Source organism: Crotalus tigris, unplaced genomic scaffold, assembly GCF_016545835.1.
Source record: "Crotalus tigris isolate CLP2741 ecotype Arizona unplaced genomic scaffold, ASM1654583v1 scf7180000018831.1652172, whole genome shotgun sequence".
Lineage (NCBI taxonomy): Eukaryota > Metazoa > Chordata > Lepidosauria > Squamata > Viperidae > Crotalus > Crotalus tigris.
Window position 1 is genome coordinate 201,459 of NW_024097221.1, and position 19,005 is coordinate 220,463.

General features: G+C 36.8%; 1 protein-coding gene across 12 annotated transcripts in view; it reads left to right on the top strand.

Annotated features, from left to right (window-relative positions):
- ANO1 (anoctamin 1) overlaps positions 1 to 6,718 on the top strand; it is a 166,204-nt gene extending 159,486 nt beyond the window's left edge. For all 12 annotated transcript variants that reach the window (XM_039356891.1, XM_039356884.1, XM_039356888.1 and 9 more), the window contains one exon: positions 4,697 to 6,718. In XM_039356891.1, coding sequence (XP_039212825.1) covers positions 4,697 to 4,957 — 261 coding nt within the window. In that variant the 3' untranslated portion in view covers positions 4,958 to 6,718. The remainder of the gene's footprint in view (positions 1 to 4,696) is intronic.
- Positions 6,719 to 19,005: the final 12,287 nt, after the last annotated feature.

Consider the following 19,005-nt stretch of genomic DNA (forward strand, 5'->3'; position numbering starts at 1 on the left):
TGTCCTCAGCATCATTGGTTGTATGGCTGGGCAGCAAGGTGAAGCCAACACTACCACAATTGAGAGCCCCATGGATAATAAGAAAGGTTAGCTGGGGATGCTCACTATGGCATCACTTGGTGTGCAACACAGATCATTTTTCTGTCATCAATATAGTATCTGTTGGATTGCTACCACAATCGGGGCTTCTCACCTCCTGCTTACAACAGGGTGTTCTTCTCTGCAATGCCACCATTATCCCCGGGGTTTACTGCTTTCCAAATGGCATGTGTCCTTGTACAGCTTAGGCTTATTTATGTTTCAGCTCCCTCGGTACTTTTTATTTTTTTTTACAAAAGGGATCATATTATGAAATGTTGCCACTCATCACTAATTTTATATACCTTTCCTATCAGTTCAGCCCTCATAGCCTTTTCCTACTAAGTGATGTTATTGATAAATAAAACAAAATTACAGTATAGCTGTTGAGAGATGATTAAAACCATAGAATACAATGGTTTGTATTCTATGTAGGACAGCAGGTAAGGGGAGGAAGAATGCTGGAAGGAACAGCAAACAGAGCAGTGGATTGGAGAGGGGGAGAGGAAACAGGAGAGGGGGGACTGACAGGAAAGGAGAAGGGCAGATAAGAATAGCAGGCAGGACGGCAGATTGGGGGGAGGAAAGCTTGAGAAGGAGGGTTTAATAGGAATGGATGTTGGCATGTGGGAACAGCATGTAGGACAGCAGGTCAGAGGAGGAGGAATGTTAGATAAGAGAGGATGGACAGAAATGGATGAACAACAGGCAAGTCAGCAGATTATGGGGAGGACATTGGAGAGGGGAAGATGGACAGTGGGGGAGGAGGGTAAACAGGAACAGCAGGTAGAGCAGCGGATCAGGAAGGAAAAGACATTGAGGAAGAGAACATCAATAGGAATGGTTGATGAAAGGCAGGAGCAATATGTTAATCAACAGGTGGGAGGGTTGAAGGAAGGGGGGGGAAGGATGACAGGAATGGACAACAAAGGGTGTGTGAATCGGCAGGCTAGGGAGTTGGAGGAGGGAGGTGAGATAGGAACTGGCAATGGAATGCAAAAACGGCAGGCGGACCAGCAGCCCAACAGGACTCGTGTAGTGCCGAATCGGAGGAGGTACCTTGCATCGGGTAGAGGAGGGATTGAGGAGTGTGTTAATGATAACAGCGCAGGGAGGGGGAGACAGCACAAGGATGACGGAGCAGAAAAATACAATGTTAGAGTGCAAAAAAGAGAGGGCGGAACAGTTAAGGCAGTCACAGGCGATCAGGAAGAGTGGCCCTGTCACGAGGGCAATGAGTAGGCAATTGGATCAGCAAGGGGATAAAAATAACTTCCCACCCCCTAAGCCCCACTCTGAGGACGCTGGCAGAGGATCAGCAAAAGCTAAGTTGTTTTAATCTTGTATATAACTTTTTTTATTATTTTAAATGTTGTTTTAACAATAAATAACTGGAGTATACTCTTCCCGGAGATCGAAGATTGCATCATTGAACAAATATGCCCAGGATTCGTATTTTTATAACTATTAAGGATATATATATATTCATTACAAGGTCCCATTTCAGGGTAAACTGTTATACAGAGTATAGAAAAAGATGTAAAAAATAGTAGGTATGAAATAAGAAAAAGGAAAGGAAATATATTTGAAATAACTCACTAAACTTTTCCACCCTCTTTAGCTTTACAAATCATCTTGTTTCTGCCTTGCTGTACATCACTTCATATATAGTTGTCAAGTATTTCAAGAATGATAGATTCAGGAAACAAGGCCCACTTGGACTTCTGGAATTATATTTTATTTTAGTAGGTTAATGTAACAGAATCTTGTCAAATGTTGCTACCTTCATCTTTGATATATAAATGTTCAGATCCTCACTGTTTCATATAGTCTATCAAATACTCTCTGCCAGGTATATTGGCAAGATACTTAGCCAACTGATTCCCCTGTATTTTTATACAATGTTTACTGTTTTTTCAGGTTTTTTGCCCAAGAAAACAATTGTGGCATTTCCCCCAGTCATTAGACATAGATATTAAACAAATTTTATAGCCATTCTTTAAGCAAACCACATTTGTATTTTAATGTTTCTTCATTTATACAATCTTACACCTAAAGCCTTACCAATTTTCATCACTCAAAACATTTATGACTTCTTTTTCATTAACACTAACATTTATACCATTTCTTTCAATTGTGTTCTTCAACACATCCCTAGCATTCCCATACAAATCTCTAAAATTCTCCTTATAGCATTCTATCAATTCAATTCCATCCCAATTCATTTCACTGCTTTTATATTTAGCTCCATTTGCCCTGCTAAAGGTTTTGTTCTTTTTGCCCAAATTTCAAAACGTTTTCATATCCATCAAGATTACTTTGTATTAGACCAGCGGTTCTCAACCTATGGGTCGCGACCCCATTTGGGGTCGATAGACCATTTTTCGGGGGTCGCCAAAGGCGGCGATCCGCCATTTTCTCCCCTCCGGGGGCGGCGCCGCGCATGGGGGCAGCGCCGCGCATGCACTCCGCGCATGCACGTAACATTTGTGTGACGGGGTCGCCGTCACACAAACATTGAGAACCGCTGTATTAGACTGTATCTTTCTTTCCATTTTTTTGCAGCAATTATTGACGTATGCATTATTTTCTCTTCAGCCTAATTTCACTTCATTGTTCCATCAAGTATCGTCCTATCAGCTTTCCCCTAGTTACTTTGTGGTACTCGGTAACTTCTAATTCAAGAAGCTTCTGAATCCTCGACCCTTTCATCCACTTTCAATTGGAGCTTGGTCTGTCTTTTAATATTTCTTTTTACACAAGGCTTGATATTTTTTTTTCCTACAGTCATTCCCCCATCATTCACATTTCTTTCATTTCTTCATCTGTTCTCAATTACCAAAAAAAGGACTCATTCTTCATTCTTCTCTACGAAAATGCCACTTTGGGTTTCCCCGCAAGAAGCCTTTTTTTTTAAGAAAAGAGATGGTGATGAGGCCAAATTGGTGAACTTATGGTAAAATAATATCTTTCAACCTGGGTGAGCCTACCCTCAAATCCAAGGAGGAGCGAGAATCAGAAGGTCATGTCTGCCGTTGGTTTACATATATGCAATTGAAAGAAAGAAGGATTCAAGTTAGATAAAAAGAATCATGGGTTTGATTTTGTTAAAAATGAATTGGAAAGCCTACTGCAAGGTAGTGATGAATATATTATTGCTAAAGTTTACAAAATATTATTGAATTTAAATCTTATTCAATTTTAAATTGAATTTAAAAAATGAACAAGTAAAACATTGTATGATTCAGTGGGCAAGGAATTTGGGGTATAATATAATGCTTGAACAATGGGAAAATATGTGGAATAAAGGATTAAAATTTACATTAAATTATAATCTAAAAGAAAACTTTTACAAGATGATGTACTATTGGTACTTAACACCAGACAAGTTATCAAAAATATATAAAGGTATTTCAAATGAATGTTGGAAATGTAAAGGCAAGAGGGGACATTTTACCATTTATGGTGGACATGTGATAAAGCAAGAAAATATTGAAGTAGGATTCATATGTTAATACAGAAAATTCTTAAATATAGAAACAAAAAAGGATTCATCCCACATTCATATAATTTGTCATTGTGTCTTTCACTAAGGCTCACTAAGGTTAGTATTTCCTACTAACACTAAGAACACACGGGTCTCCATTGGCACATTTATTCAGCATACCAGATTGCAGTCAAAGCCATTTTCCCTCAGATAGAAATTTTTCTTGCAAATTAGAGATTGTAGCTAGAGGCTGTCTTGCAAGCCAACATATTGTTTACAATGCTCAACTTAATGACCATTCACTTGGTAATAGTTATGATAGATAGTGAAAAAGCAACTTACAGGATCCAATCTGGATCGGCCACCGGGACCAGAGGTTTAGTCTTCCGAGCTTTTGGATTTGTGCTGAAGCCCATCCTCAAGGAACTTGTCCAAAAGCTCAAAAGAGAAAACCTTTGGTCCTAGTGACTGAGCCCGATTATATTCTGCAGCATTATCCTGGGACATATATATTCACCTTCATTCATAAGCAACTTACAACCTGGATTCAGTATTCTGACATTTGTGGGGGGAGGGGCTCCCCATGGATACGTGATCATATTTTGGGTGCTCAGCAACCAACCCACATTTATGGCCATTTGTAGCATCCCAAGCTCACGTGCTATGATTTACATTTTTTCCAGGAATGGATGCTTACTTCCAATTTCCAGCAAAAAAAACACCTCATAATAAACAATAGTTTGTTTAACAATCATGGAATTCACTTTATGATCACTGCATTCACTTTACAACCACGTTTGCTTAATAACTGCTGCAAAAAAGATTGTAAAATTGACATGGTTGTGTGATCACCGAGTTTATGACTGTCACACCTTATGACCAAAATTTCTGGTTCAATTATGGTTATAAATCGAGGACTACTGTACAATTATGGTTATACTGGTAAATCGAGGACTACTGATCTCTGGAATTAAGCCTATGTCTATGCATTGTACTGATGCATACTTAGAAATCATAAATATATGTAAATTCTTAATAAGCTACTGGTATAAATTATGTAAAAAAAAACATTTTTAGTCAGGCCATAATTTTGACTTGGTTAACATTGTCTCTTCCGTTTTTGTTTTTCAGAATTTGGTTATGTTTATGAGTGACTTTGTTGACTGGATTATTCCAGACATTCCCAAGGACATTAGTCAGCAGATTCACAAGGAGAAAGTTCTCATGGTGGAAGTTTTCATGAAAGAAGAGCAAGGAAAGCTGCAGCTGCTAGAAAACTGGAGGGACAAGGATCAAAGGAGAGGTGAAAACTGTAACAGTCACAGTCCCAGGTCATCAATGAGCCATAGAGGGAGTGTGTCTTCCTGTCACTCATGCCATGTTGAGGTATAGAAGAAGACATTGTTTTACGCTGGGGCATTCCATTCATAAAGCAGCCAATATTTACATGATAGAACTTCATACTTTAACAACCTGGTGCATGTTTAAGCATATGCGACAGTTTTGCTTTTATCTATGTGAGAAATAATGTTCTTACGAACAGGGAGGACCATATTCTATTTCTGACAAGTTTTCTTTTTTATTTTCTTTCCTTTTTTGCACAAAAATAATGCAGGGATTTTTTTATATCTATAAATAGATAGGTAACTTGCATAGTTAGCTTAGAGCTATCACTGTTTTATTTTTTAAAAGGAGATAGGATTCTGTAGACTCTTCTCTGAGAATTTTATATTAGCGTATTTATTAAAATAGGATAAAATGTATGAACCAAACTACAAGTATTGGAATAGTAATAAGTTCCCATTCCTGAGAAGCTACATATGGGGCCTTGCAAAATGCTAATAATAATAATAACAAAAATAATAATAATAAATATAGTGGGGAATGCTTTTTGCAAGGCTGTGGCAACAAAGTTCTGACTTGAATCTGCCGACTTTTCTACAAGCAGAAATCCTGTTGAGTTTCTTTGATGATATGCTGAATGCCCTGCATTTTCTCCTAAGTGAATGCAGGAGCAAAAGTATTTTGTTTTCCATTTGAGATTCTTGCCTCAGTTCATCACTTCCACCTTCATTTCATTTGCTCTAGTGAAAAGAATGGTCAGACTCAAATCACTGTAATCTTAGTCTCAACACTAATGAAAGCAAATCACTTTATTGTCTTTCATATCTTCTTCTATGAAAGATGAACTATTTGTGGAAGGGCATTTAGTTTAGTAATTCAAAGTGTCTAGTGCACATTCCAGAGGGGACCGGAGAGAACAAGAAGAATATTAGCATCAGCACAATTTCCCCAAACACTGAGGGACCTTTGAAGAAAAAGTGTCCTAAGTCAAGAGCACGCATGCACGCACGCGCACACACACAAAATACTATCAAATTGCACTCCCCACCACTTACCTAGAATCTTTGTTGCTGAAGGAACATACTAAATAAATGTGCTCCCAATTATGGTTCTATGTCACCTCTGCTCAGTAATGCCACAATATTATATTTAAGGACATTACATCTTTCTAAAACAACTAATGTGATCCTGTCATTTCACTGACGAGAGGGCTATTGTAGCTCATAATCTCTTATATATTAAGTAATTTGGCCCAGCAGCTCATTTCTAAATATTATTCTTTTCCATATTTACAACTTCTCTGCCTTTGGCAAGTCTGATTCATTTGTCTTGCTCTCTTTCACATTGAAATGGTCAAAGAATTTATTTGAGCACCATTCCAGTGAAATGTGGGCCTTTTTCCTCCCTTAGTAGGTATATATTATAGAGGGTATAAGGTTTGAGTATCATGGAGCCAGTACAGAGATGTGCAATTTTGTCCTTTCATAACACTAGAGTCATTTTATGAAAATTGATCAGAATTGTTCAGAACAGAAAAAAGTAAATATGGTGCCACACAGTCCACAAGTACCAAATTATATCTTTTAAAAGAGATTATATCATTTACTGAGAATAGATTAACAAATGAAAAGTAGAATATTAATTAGTTGGTGCAATTGTTCAGAGGAAGTACAGGAAATTAATGTAACAGATATACAACCATGTACAGTTATTACTTTTATGCAATGCTAGTAAATTGCATGGAAGTATCTTGAAGGTGCTAGGTGTATCTACTAGTGATAACATTAAAATTATGGTAACAGTAGATAAGTGGCATTTTATTCTTGTTTCTTTTTATGTTATATTTTTTTAAAAAAATATTCATATACGTTTAAAAATAAGAAAGTGAAAAGGGTTAGCAGAATTAAGAAGCATTTCAGTAAGCTTCAAAGGAAAGTTCTCCTATATCCCATCACTAGTCGCAGGGCATCCAAAAATGACCATGAAAAGTTGAATAGCATGGACTTCTAATGGACCCCAGTTTTATTTTTCCTCTTCAAATAGCTAGATGTTTTAATTAGCACTAAGCCTGCTTTGGAAGGGTAGTGGAGGAGCAGTTTATAATCCTTGCAATCTTAGAAAGCAATAGAACAATTCAAGGAGAAGGAAGGTAGAAATGAATGTTATAGAAAACCAGCAAGCCAAAGTGGTGAACAGAGAAAACAAATACATTACAGATTTTGATATAACAAAGTTTTTCCTGGAAATTCATGGAACCTATGAATAGCAATCCAATTACTGTATGTCACTGAATCTTAAGACTTGCCCACAACATCATATTGTAATGCAGTTCTGTGCATATCAAAGTCCAGACAAAACAGGGATAAATCCTGGTAAAGATAGCCCTTAAAGCCAATTTTCACTTTAAAAGTTGCCTTTATATCAGCAAACTAAGGTAGAAGAAGGAATGCACAGAGCCTTACCTGTTGATATGGATGGCAAGTATGAACAAATCTATACATGGCTGTCATCAGGTCTGAAGGTCATGTTTGTACATTTCATAGTTTGTCCTTGTCTCTTTAAAATAGTTCCAACTGGGAACTTGTATGATTTTCATTATATTATAAAAGTGTGTGTGTGTGTGTGTTCAATAACACAATCCTCGATCTCCGGGAGAGGTATAAACCAGTTGTTTATTGTTAAAAGAATTATAAAACAATAAAAACAACTATTTACAATATTAAAAAACAACTTAGCTTTCGCTGGTCCACTGCCAGCGTCCTCAGAGTGAAGCTTAAGGGGTAGGGAGTTCTTTTTGTAGACCTTGCTAGCCTAACTGCTTACTCATTGCTCGTGTGATAGGGCCATCCTTCCTGGCTGACCGTAATTGCCTTAATTGTCCCGCCTCCTCTTTTTTGCACTCCAATTCTACACCCTCTCCACCTCCCATCCTTGTCAATCTCTTCCTACACACACACACACACACACACACACACACACACACACACACACACCTTCTTCTTCTTGTGCCATATCCATTATCGGACGTTGGCGATCATGTTAGCGATCCTGTTTTTATCAGCAGCCGCATGAAAAAGTGCTGCTGAGTTTTGTCCAAACCAGTTCCTTAGATTTTGCAGCCACAATGTTCTTCTTCTGCCTGGACATACATACATACATACATACATACATACATACATACATACATACATACATACATACTCTTTGTATTCAGAATTTTTCAGGTCTTTTATGCGGTTGAAAAGGTTGATGAGATGCAAGTGTATCATAGACAAATATATAAAAAGATATTCAACCTTCATTGTCTTCCTGATAAAAATCAGCGTGCAGTATTTGCTTCTTCTTCATTCATGTTGAAGACCCAGCAGTATCATTAGATTCTTGACAGCAAGCGTCTGATTTGAGAAATGGAATAGGAAAAATAAATTAATTGTCTCTACGCAATCTTCACATACTTTGGTTCTGCCAAACTTTTGAAGACAAAAGGCACTGTTGACAGGGTCTAGGCAGCCAAGGAACATGACAACATTCCTTCCAAACTAATCCAAGAGACAGATCTGGGTTATAAACTCAAAACCTGGAAGACCTTTGCCAAGATTCAGTTACAACTACTATATCAATCCTTTTACTTAGGATAAAAAGCAGAGCATTCTTGGAGTCACACTCAATGTCTAGTGATGGTTTTGACCCTATGCGGCTTTGTTGCAGCAGTACTGAAGTGGATTGCTATTGCCATCTTCTGGGATGATTTTTGAATTTGGGCTTTTTCAACATTCAAGTCTAGGTTGTAGCCCTAGTATTTGTGGACGCTCTCCCATCAAGGAACTGATTGACCAGGTACCTAGGAGCAGGGTAATTAACTGCTGAAAACATATGATTTAAAGAGAGATAAGCCAATGAAGGTGTGAAATCAAAATCAGAATCATAGGTACCAGCACTGTGTGTGTGTTCCTTTACAATCCATCTGTTCAGCCTTACCTACATTGTCCAAAAGGTGAAAGCTGCGCAAGAGTCTAGTACTTTAGCCATGCAGATTTCATGAATGCATGATTTTACATAACAGTTTGCCTCAATATAAGGACATCATAAAATATACCAAATTAGTCATGTAGTAAAGATGACTAATCTAGTTTGGTAATATATTGCAAGTAAGCCTACTGTGTGGTTTATTCAAAAAGCAAATGCCCAAGACTGTTATATTTCAGTTTTAAAAGTTTGTTGCAAATTTATTTAATGTAAAATCACAGTTTTGTAATATTTATTAGTTTTAATATAAATTATCAATGAATTCAGTTCTTTTTAAATATACTTTATCCAAGATCTCTGTAAGTGAAAATGTATTATGTTAATGAAATTTTGTCCAAACATAATACTCTTGCCAAAGATTATTCTGAATAAAGGGCTTATTTTTTTGTTTATAACTGCTTCTTGTAAACTGAACTGCAGGAATGTCACTTATTTTAAAATCGTATTAGTCTTTTATTATAAATGTAATTAGCCTTATCTACCTTTCTTGACATAGAATCCATGGAAGAAAATATTTGATATAATCCAATAAATGTGTTTTAGCTATGCTAAGAGCCTTATACAAAGTAAAACAATTTATGTTTATATACTGACCTATATGCATGAATTTGGATTTAAATATGCAAGCGTTCAATCAATTTCAGATGCCAAAGTGTCCTATCCAAAGATACTTTGGATATGCTTCTTTTTGTTACTTGATGCAGATGGAAGTTTGTTTCCTCTTGCAATAGTCAAAAAATGTTTTGTATTAGATGTGATACCACACAGTAGGATTTAAAGCTTAATCTGTTCCAGGCTTCAGTAAGTTCATATATTTCCTAATGTAAATAAACATTTGTGCATACAGATATAGATGCACAATTTACAGTTTCCGTCACTACATTTTGAGCGCCTGTTCAATTTCCCCCAGTACCAAACATACTCACAGACTCATAATCACAAACTCAGGATATGTTTATTTTCAACAAAAGCCAAACTTGCACCAATTATATGATTCTTGGTTTAATTATGAATTCAATTACCCAACCTTTTGAAGCAATTTATAAAAAAGTACTACTGAGAATTATTTATTACAATAATTAACTCCCCCCCCCAAAAAAATTTAGCAGACTACTGAATAATGGTAGCACTTAGAATTTGAAAGGGAAAGGGTTCATAAGAGCCTGCAAATCATGCATGTAGCCCTTATCCGCAAAATCTACTTCTTCAATAAATTTTGAATTGCATTGCAATGATAGAGGGCAACTACACAATCCTGAGAAAGACATAGCTGCTTTAAGAAGTTGCAGATGTGGGTACATAAGCATTCACACTTTTTTCTCCTTCATATCTGAAGCACTGTTGCAGCTCTACTTATGAATGTTCTTTGAATAGGAAAGATGAAAATCAGAACTCACTCTTATCAGGAATTTTGTCAAAAATTCTGTTTTTAAATATAGCTTTATGCAACATTACAGCAGCTAAGAATATTCAGTATTAAGATAGAGGCTGGTTTCATTTCCCTTCATTAGCCAAAACAAATTTAAAAAACATTGAGGAAAATCAAGTTACAATTGTAAACAGGTTGTGGTTGTAAATGGGCATGACTATAAGGGAATCAAGAAAATAATAAGGTAGGATGTAATTTATTTCTTTTCAAAACCACCAGTTAATCCTCCCTTGGTTTTTCTATTACTGTTCGTCTTCCTAGCTAATATATATTCAGGTATAATTTATACTGAACTATTATATCTCAATTAGTTTTACTAGAAATTAGGAAGAATGTACTATACAAAAAATGTTAGGTTCATTTCATAGGTTATGAACATGAAGTTGACATGGATAGCCCAAATTAGTCAGGGGGAGAATCTGAAACTAAAAGAAATGTAAAATATAATCTTAAAATGTTGGCATAATATTGACATTCCTATAAATATAAGAACTATATACTTAGAAATGTTCATTTTTTGAGATCATTAAAAATAATGACTGCTTATGATTGTTTTATAGTTTCTTTTATACTGCATTTTTTGAAAAAAGGTTTTGTATATAATGTTGTATCTAGAAAATTATATAATGTTCCTTTTCATGGACTCTTTTTTTTAAAGAAAAGTAAATGCATACTAAAGCTCTCTAGTTTTTTGTTGAATATTTATTTGTACAACTAATATTCGTTTAAACTTTCTCACAAAATGCCATTCTGTGCCTTTCTGCATTCATTTGAAGAAGAGAGAATGGTGTGGAAGTTAAGATATGTAATATGTCAACTGAAAAGGTTTTACGTTTCAGTATTTCAATAGGTGTTGAGAACACTTCTTAGAAAGCTTGGAAGAGTAAATCTCTGTTCCTGGTGATCGACTCAAATTTGATTTCGCATCATTGTCCTGGGACACACATTCACTGTTACTTCTTTTCATCTGGAAGATCTTCCTATATACAATGATATTCAAAATTGAGGTTTGGGGTGCTTCCGGATAAGGCTTTCCTTGTCTGATCTTTGCCCAGAATTGTATGGGTGGTCCAAGCAATATTTTCCATATATAATTATTCCATATTTCCTCACTTCTTCCATCTAATTCCTTTTCATAAAAATAATTCAGATTGGAACTAGTAAGAATAATTAACGGTGGATAAGTATGAATAGTCATACAGTCATATCCTGTATAATGTATTGATAGAACTGAAGATAACACACTCCCTGGGAATGGGCAAGGCTTGTACACAGAATGTTAACAAAGCAAAATTGTTTGTACTTCCTGAGACGGGGAGATGACTCATGACAGTGAAAACATACCAAGTCAGAATAAGAATTTGATCACATAACAGCATACAGGAGAACCAACCATGTATTCAGAATTAGGGTTCCCCCCCCCAGACTTTTAGTTCAGTGGTAACTGTGATTTCTTTACATTTACTGCTGTTGTTTCAAATACCTGGGAATATACGGATACTTGTGGCTTCCTTCCTCTGAAGAATAAAGCAACAGCCAGTACATAAATCTCAGCACATCTCAATTTATTACTGAGGATTTTATCATTTAAACTTGCATTTGTCTGTCTGTCTGTCTGTCTCTCATACATGAGCTCACAATTCTGGTTATATGCAGTATATATATGATACTCCTGTCATTTCTAACTTGATGAGCTCCCTCTCCTGGATTTCAGCAGATACCACTTTATGTAAGGACAGACTACTTTTCTTGCAAACCAGGCTTGCTTTCACCAAGTTTAAAATCCCCTTCATTATATCCTGTTTACTTTCTCCAGCAATGCAAGTGCTCTTCAACAAGTACATCTTACGTATTCTTGTCAGATGAAGCAGCCTTAGTTAGGTGCATTGCTTCTTAAACTATTTATCCTTATATATAGTTTCTGGATAAGCTGCCCAACAATGCCAGTGGGAGGAATTCTGTAAATTCCAATTCTTCAACATCTGGAACATGACCAGTTTCCCATTTGCGGGGAAGGGTATTCATTTTGATCCGAGCTGAATTTGGAATCTGGAGTCAAACGTTCTTTCTTCATCCACTGCATTCTAACAATCCTTTAGAGTCAAATTATAATATTTATAAGCTAAGATAAGTGTAGGTAAATATTATGCAGATCAATTTGAATTTAGCCTAAAGAGACTTAATTGAAATACTGGAAATCTGGTAAATAAGCAGCTAAATAAGCAGATAAAGTAGCATCAAGATCGTGGAAATTATATCAGATAATTAGATCACGACCTATTAGCCCAGAAGCTTATCACTATTGGATTGGCATTCACTGTGAAAGTCTGCACCAGTATTTTCCTTCTAGGAGAACAGGAATATAATAGCCACAGCATAATTTGCAAAGAAAATTCTTCACGCAGCTAAGAAGATGTCTGCATTTTTTAAAAAATATGCTTGGGGATCCTGTGTTAATACCTACTACATTTCTAATGTAGAATGAATTAGGATTACTCACACATCTTGGATGGTAACAATTGTTAGTTCCTTGAGGTCCTATGATAGTATCGCAGTTTTTTTTCTAAAAAAAAAAAAAAAAAAAGTTCCGGAACTCACACACATCATACAACCTGCCTTGCCTACCCTACAAGGTTCCGTCCAAAAAAGGTGCCGGAACTCTGTTCTGGGCGTTCTATGAGAAAAAAAGCCCTGGTATCGCAAATACTGAAATAACTATTGAATAGACAAACAGTATGTAGCTAACCCGAAAAATATCTGATTTATACTTTGAGACTACAAGGTCTTTGAAGTTCCTTGCCTAGCCTAAGAGTCCTAGGGTTCCCTTGTGTTCTTAAGTCCAAGGGAGACCTCAAGGGAGCCCCAGGGTGCAAGCTAGACCAGTTGTGGTTCAACCTCACCAACTTGAATTTGTATGCTGGCTGCAGAATTCTGAGAGTTGAAGTCCACACAACTTCAACTTGCTGGGGTTGACAAGCAGTGTGCTAGACTGTGAAATTCAGAAAACCAGAAAGACTCCAATGGCACCGTTATTGTCCTGATGCTGTATACTGCTGATACTGATGGTACATGTGTGGGTCCACAGTCCCCAAGAATTAAGCTCAGCTTACGAAAACAACCTTTGCCTTGTGTTCTAGCTGAGAATACTAGAATACTAGAAGCTCCCAAAGGGTGGCATTTTGTACCCAATACTGTCGTCACCATTTCCTCCTCAAAACTCATCTGGAAACATCTGTCGAGCTCCAATAAAGACAGACCTGAATCTTTAAGTAAAAATCAATGCAAAGTAAGAAGTAAGTAAGACCAACAGTGACTTCTTTAATGATTCAACATAATAACTGATGAATTTATGTGGACTCTTAAATAAAACAGAAATACTTTAGATCAGCAGGCAGGTGACATCAGTCCTCTTTAAAACACGCTAATGCTAATATATAGCTATTAAAAGCAACCAATTTATCTCCGCTATTCTGTACGTCTGCAACGCCTTCAACGCCTACGGAATCAAACGGTGCGCAGAGTTAACAGGTTGGTGGTAAAAGATGGGGCAGCACCACACCTTCCAAAGCGACCCCTTCAGAAAGTTGCAGAGCAGAGGAGCATCCTCCGGGCAGCTTCTTCCTTTTGTGACATCTGGAATCAGCAAAGTCGGGGAAACAGGAAGCAACTCTCAAGGTTTTGCTTTTTCTTTTTAAAAATCCAGATTCTTAAAACAAACATATCTGGTCAGAATTGCGCAAAAGGTTAGCTGGAACACTCTATGAAAACTCAAAAAATCTCTCTATGTCATTAAGGATCGAACCGGATGCATTGTGGAAATAGAAATCTGCAGGCTAGTTGACTGGAGGCATCTCATGTAACTGGAAACTTTGGGAGCAATAGCGTTCAGCTTTTGGAGGGAGCAACTACCGGTATAAGGGCATTCCTTGACTTAATGCAGGCCATCTAGCGACCATTGAGAGTTCTGATAGATCTCCCTGGGAGCACTTACGACTCGAGTTAGAACTTCTGATGCTCACTGCCCTCCTGCAGTCATGTGATTGCACCAGGTGCTCATCAACCAGGCTGAATTGTCCCATGGTTATATTACCACATTTACGATAGTTTTACTGAAAAACGGCATTTTCTTCCAGTTTTTGGCAAAACCGTGCCCATTGCAAACTACTGCGTTCCTTAACAACACATCTGGGCTGCAAAAATGAATGATCATTAGATGGCAGCAAAGTGCAATGAAACATTTAATATTATGCTTTCACATAATAGTTTATAAAATATTTGTAGCCAAATTTGCAAAGTTCTGCTTCAATTAAAAGATTTTCCTAATTTTGCTTGCCTTTACGTTTGTTGTTTCTATATAGACATAGACAGTTTATTAATGAGCCTATTAAGATGAACACAAGGAATGTGCCTGTATCTGATAACCCTGTCCATGGATACTGATGTAGCCATGGGCTGTATTTTCCAGTAAATCACCATACAATGGCCTGTAACAGGTTAAATTTCAATTGTGAAAAGTAATAATAAAAAGAAACAATACTGACTCCTTTCAAACTATGGTAGGATATGCTAATAGTTGGCAGTGGGACATGGTCTTAAGCTGTTTCCTCATGAAAACATAAGTCATTTAGGTGAGATGGACAGTGTAGAAATCTGATGAATCAATACAAATATACCTAGAAAGCAACTTTGCTCCACTAAATTGATGTACCAGACTTTGCATAATCTCAAATTGGATAGAGTTGGGCCTCCAAGTAGAGTGAAATGGGTACAAATCTTAAAATGGTTGTGTTATTCCTTCAATTATCCAAAGAATCCTGTAAAATATCAAACAAATGGCCAACATTTTTGGCCTTACCCACTTTGGATCACACTGGAGCAACAAAAAGAATCTGTGGGAAGAAAGCAATGAGGGATGAGATATTATGAAGAGTTAGAGATGATTTGGACAAGGGGATAGATGGGGAACTCATCAAATTTGCAGACGACACCAAGCTGGCAGGAATAGCCAACACTCCAGAAGACAGGCTTAGGATACAGGAGGATCTGGACAGACCTGAGCACTGGGCGCTATCTAACAAAATGAAATTCAATGGTGAAAAAAGTAAGGTTCTACATTTAGGCAAGAAAAACCAAATGTAATCAAGGAGAGAAGCAACCTAGAACTAAGGAGAAACCTCCTGACAGTGAGAACAATTAACCAGTGGAACAACCTGCCTCCAGAAGCGGTGAATGCTCCAACACTGGAAGTTTTTAAGAAGAGATTGGACAGCCATTTGTCCGAAATGGTATAGGGTTACCTACCTGAGCAGGGGGTTGGACTTGATGACCTCCAAAGTCCCTTCCAACATTATTATTATTATTAACAACTAAACAAGAGATTCATAATTGTCAGATTAAGCTAAAATGGCAGTCATTAACAATTTAAAACTTCTGTCAGCCAGGAGGATGAATGAAGCTTGGATGTCCACGCAAAACTGCACTTATTTCCAGTATTGTTGACTGTAGTTCTAAGCATGCATTGCTCACCTTTCTTAGAGAGAAGCTTGCCAATATTTTCGCAGTCATGATATGTTCTTCCAGTAATAACAGGAAGCAACTTCTCTAGTTGTAAGTGTTAGAAAAACCTGGATGACTGAATAGCTATTCTATTACACAGCAATTTAAAGCACAGAAATTCTACCAAGAGGAAAAAGTCACAATTCTGAACTGGAAGGCTGGAAGCCTTTTAAAAAAACACTGTCAAAACCCACACCTAACTGAATATCTGCAATAGGAAACTAATTTTAAAATCCCTATATGGTAGAACACTGCTAATTATTTATTGCCACTGCCTTCTTCTATACCTCTCACATTTCAATGGATGTTTTTTTTATATTATGTGTTATGTTACACACAATTCCTGCTTAAACCAGTTTTTACGTAATTAGACAATTAACATACTTTGCCTCCTCCTTGTGCTCCCCTCCTTTTCTTAAGGCAAAGTTTTGATTGCTAATGAAGCACACAGAAACCCAAACATGGCAAAGTATCTTTCCATGTTTTGTGACAGGCAAGATACAAAGATAGCTCTAAGTTGTAACCCTTCCCTCACATCCATATAATGAAAAAGACATAGTTTAGGTTTGTCCAAGTATTTTAAATACACTTCAGGTATAGGTCTCTGATTCTATTTGATGGATGCAGTGTAGCATTAGCAATGACATTTTAAAGGCCTGCGATTATTGATTCATTGTATTTATGTCTTGTTTTTTTCTCTGAGAAATCAAGTTAGTTTTACATGGGGGCCTCCTCAAATTGTATCCAAACAAGTTATAAGGTGAGTTTGGCTGAGAGAGAATGACTAATAAAAAAATCATCCCACTGAGCCCATTTGGCCTTAAAATTTTACAATGTAACCCCTGTACATTATTGTCTATCCACAGAGTAATGGCATTAAATTTGGGTGCAACTCAACAATCCACCACTTGACCTCCTTTCAAATAAGTCTTCATTTTCTTACAGACCCATCAACTTCTCCACTGTGGATCTGAAATCTCTTTCAGAACAGATCTGATAAGTACGTGAAGGACTGTAGAGGGACGACTCACTATCCCATTCCAGTTCCTCTGAGAGAAACAATTTCAGAAGTGAAAAAAACAATACATTGATAAAAACAATAATACATGTAATACATATATTAATATTAATACATTTATTACATTATCCTAAATATTTATTTAGATCATATGATTACATTTCAGGGTGCATAGATGTTTGACTCTGCTTCAAGCCTAATTGTCTCGGTTATCTGTGATATATAAACAACATGTCATGTTTTTATAATACTTTTCAGCTAAAAGAAGGTTATTTATTTATTTATTTATTTATTTATTTATGAGACTTATATACCGCTTTAAGTGCAAGCACTCTCTAAGCGGTGTACACCAGTAAGCAATGTATATATATATTTACATTGCCCCCAACAATCTGGGTCCTCATTTTGCCTACCCCGGAAGGACGGAAGGCTGAGTCAACCTTGCCAGTCCTTATTTACTGTGAGCATTGTAACTCTGAAAAGATGCACTTTGGGATTTTTAAAATGACAAGCAATATGTAAATATTGTAAATAAATAATAGTTATTCAATAATTAAAAAGAATATTAAATATAGAATTCAACAAACACACCACCACTATATCCATAAATTGTGGAGGCTGTAATTAGTTTGAAGTTATACATATATTATATACTTATAAATGCTGCTCGTAAGTCTCATTGGGGTGGTCCTAGGGTAGGGGTAGGCAATCTTGGCTCTTTTATGACTTGTGGACTTCAATTCCCAGAATTCCTGAGCCAGCATGCTGGCTCAGGAATTCTGGGAGTTGAAGTCCACAAGTCATAAAAGAGGCAAGGTTGCCTACCCGTCCTAGGGGAAAAACTTTAGTGGGGAGGAAGACTATGATTTATTCTGTAGGGAGACAAAGATGATGAATATGGCTGGGATCGTGGCTTAATTTCCCTTCATGTACTGTTTGTAAATGGAAATATTGGCAGTGAGGTCTGCTCCTCCCAATGATGCTACTGGATACTGCCCAGCTGCCAGGGTAGTGTTGACCTGAACACAGACCAAACCAATGTCAGGCCCAACGTCTTGCAACCAATGGATCTACGAATATATCCATCAAAATGCAGCATAACCCCGATGCTGTATTTGATCATGCAAAATGGCATTTGACAATTTGAAAAATGGGCCTTGTATCACCAACCTTAACACAGGATAATGATGATGATGATATGATGATGATGTAAATGGAAATGTTCTTTTCCCCTTCTGTCACATGAAAAGTTACAATTCAGTGAGTCATGGTAATTTGAAGACAATTTTGGAACTTCCTGGCTGAATACAGCCCTGCAATCTCAGATGGGACAACCCTGAAGTATGAGACAGCATTTTTCAGTTTCTTCAGATCTCTATCTGTATTTTCAGACAAGCAGAGGAATCCTTCCGACCAATAACTGAATGTGTGATCTTTTTTTTATAAGTTACCCAATCTCACATGGTGTCACATCTCAATTATACTTTTTGAACTCATCATTTCATATGTCTACATATCAAATGTATAAAGCCTCTGGTGGAAATGTGATAGTACACTGATCAAATTCTGCAGCTTGTCAATTTCTACCTTTATTTGAAATCATCATCACAATGATAACTGGACAGTATTTGACAATAAACACTTGGAAATGCCTTCATGTGAACACTCAATTTTTGGATCAAACGGCATGTTTGTACATGGGAACTGTAATGAAGGTACATGCTTATAAATGTTATAATAAATATTATGTGCTGTTTGTTTCCCTTAAGGCTGTTTGCAGTGCAGCGTATCACACTGTTAATTGCAGAAGAGAATTCTTGGCTGTGATTCCTTTTTATCACATAAACACTTTAATGAGCTGTGTGCAGCCTAAGTTTGAGTTTCTCTTGTGTTCAAAGAGAAAAATCAAGTTCTGTATAATTTATACATAACAAAATGTTTAACTGAAGTTCAGGTCCAATAATGCACCAATAATCTTTGGAAGAAGCTTGGAAAATCAATACCCGGGATTCTGGAAACTATACTTACTCTTGCTTTTTGCACAATGCAGCACTATCCTTTACTGCA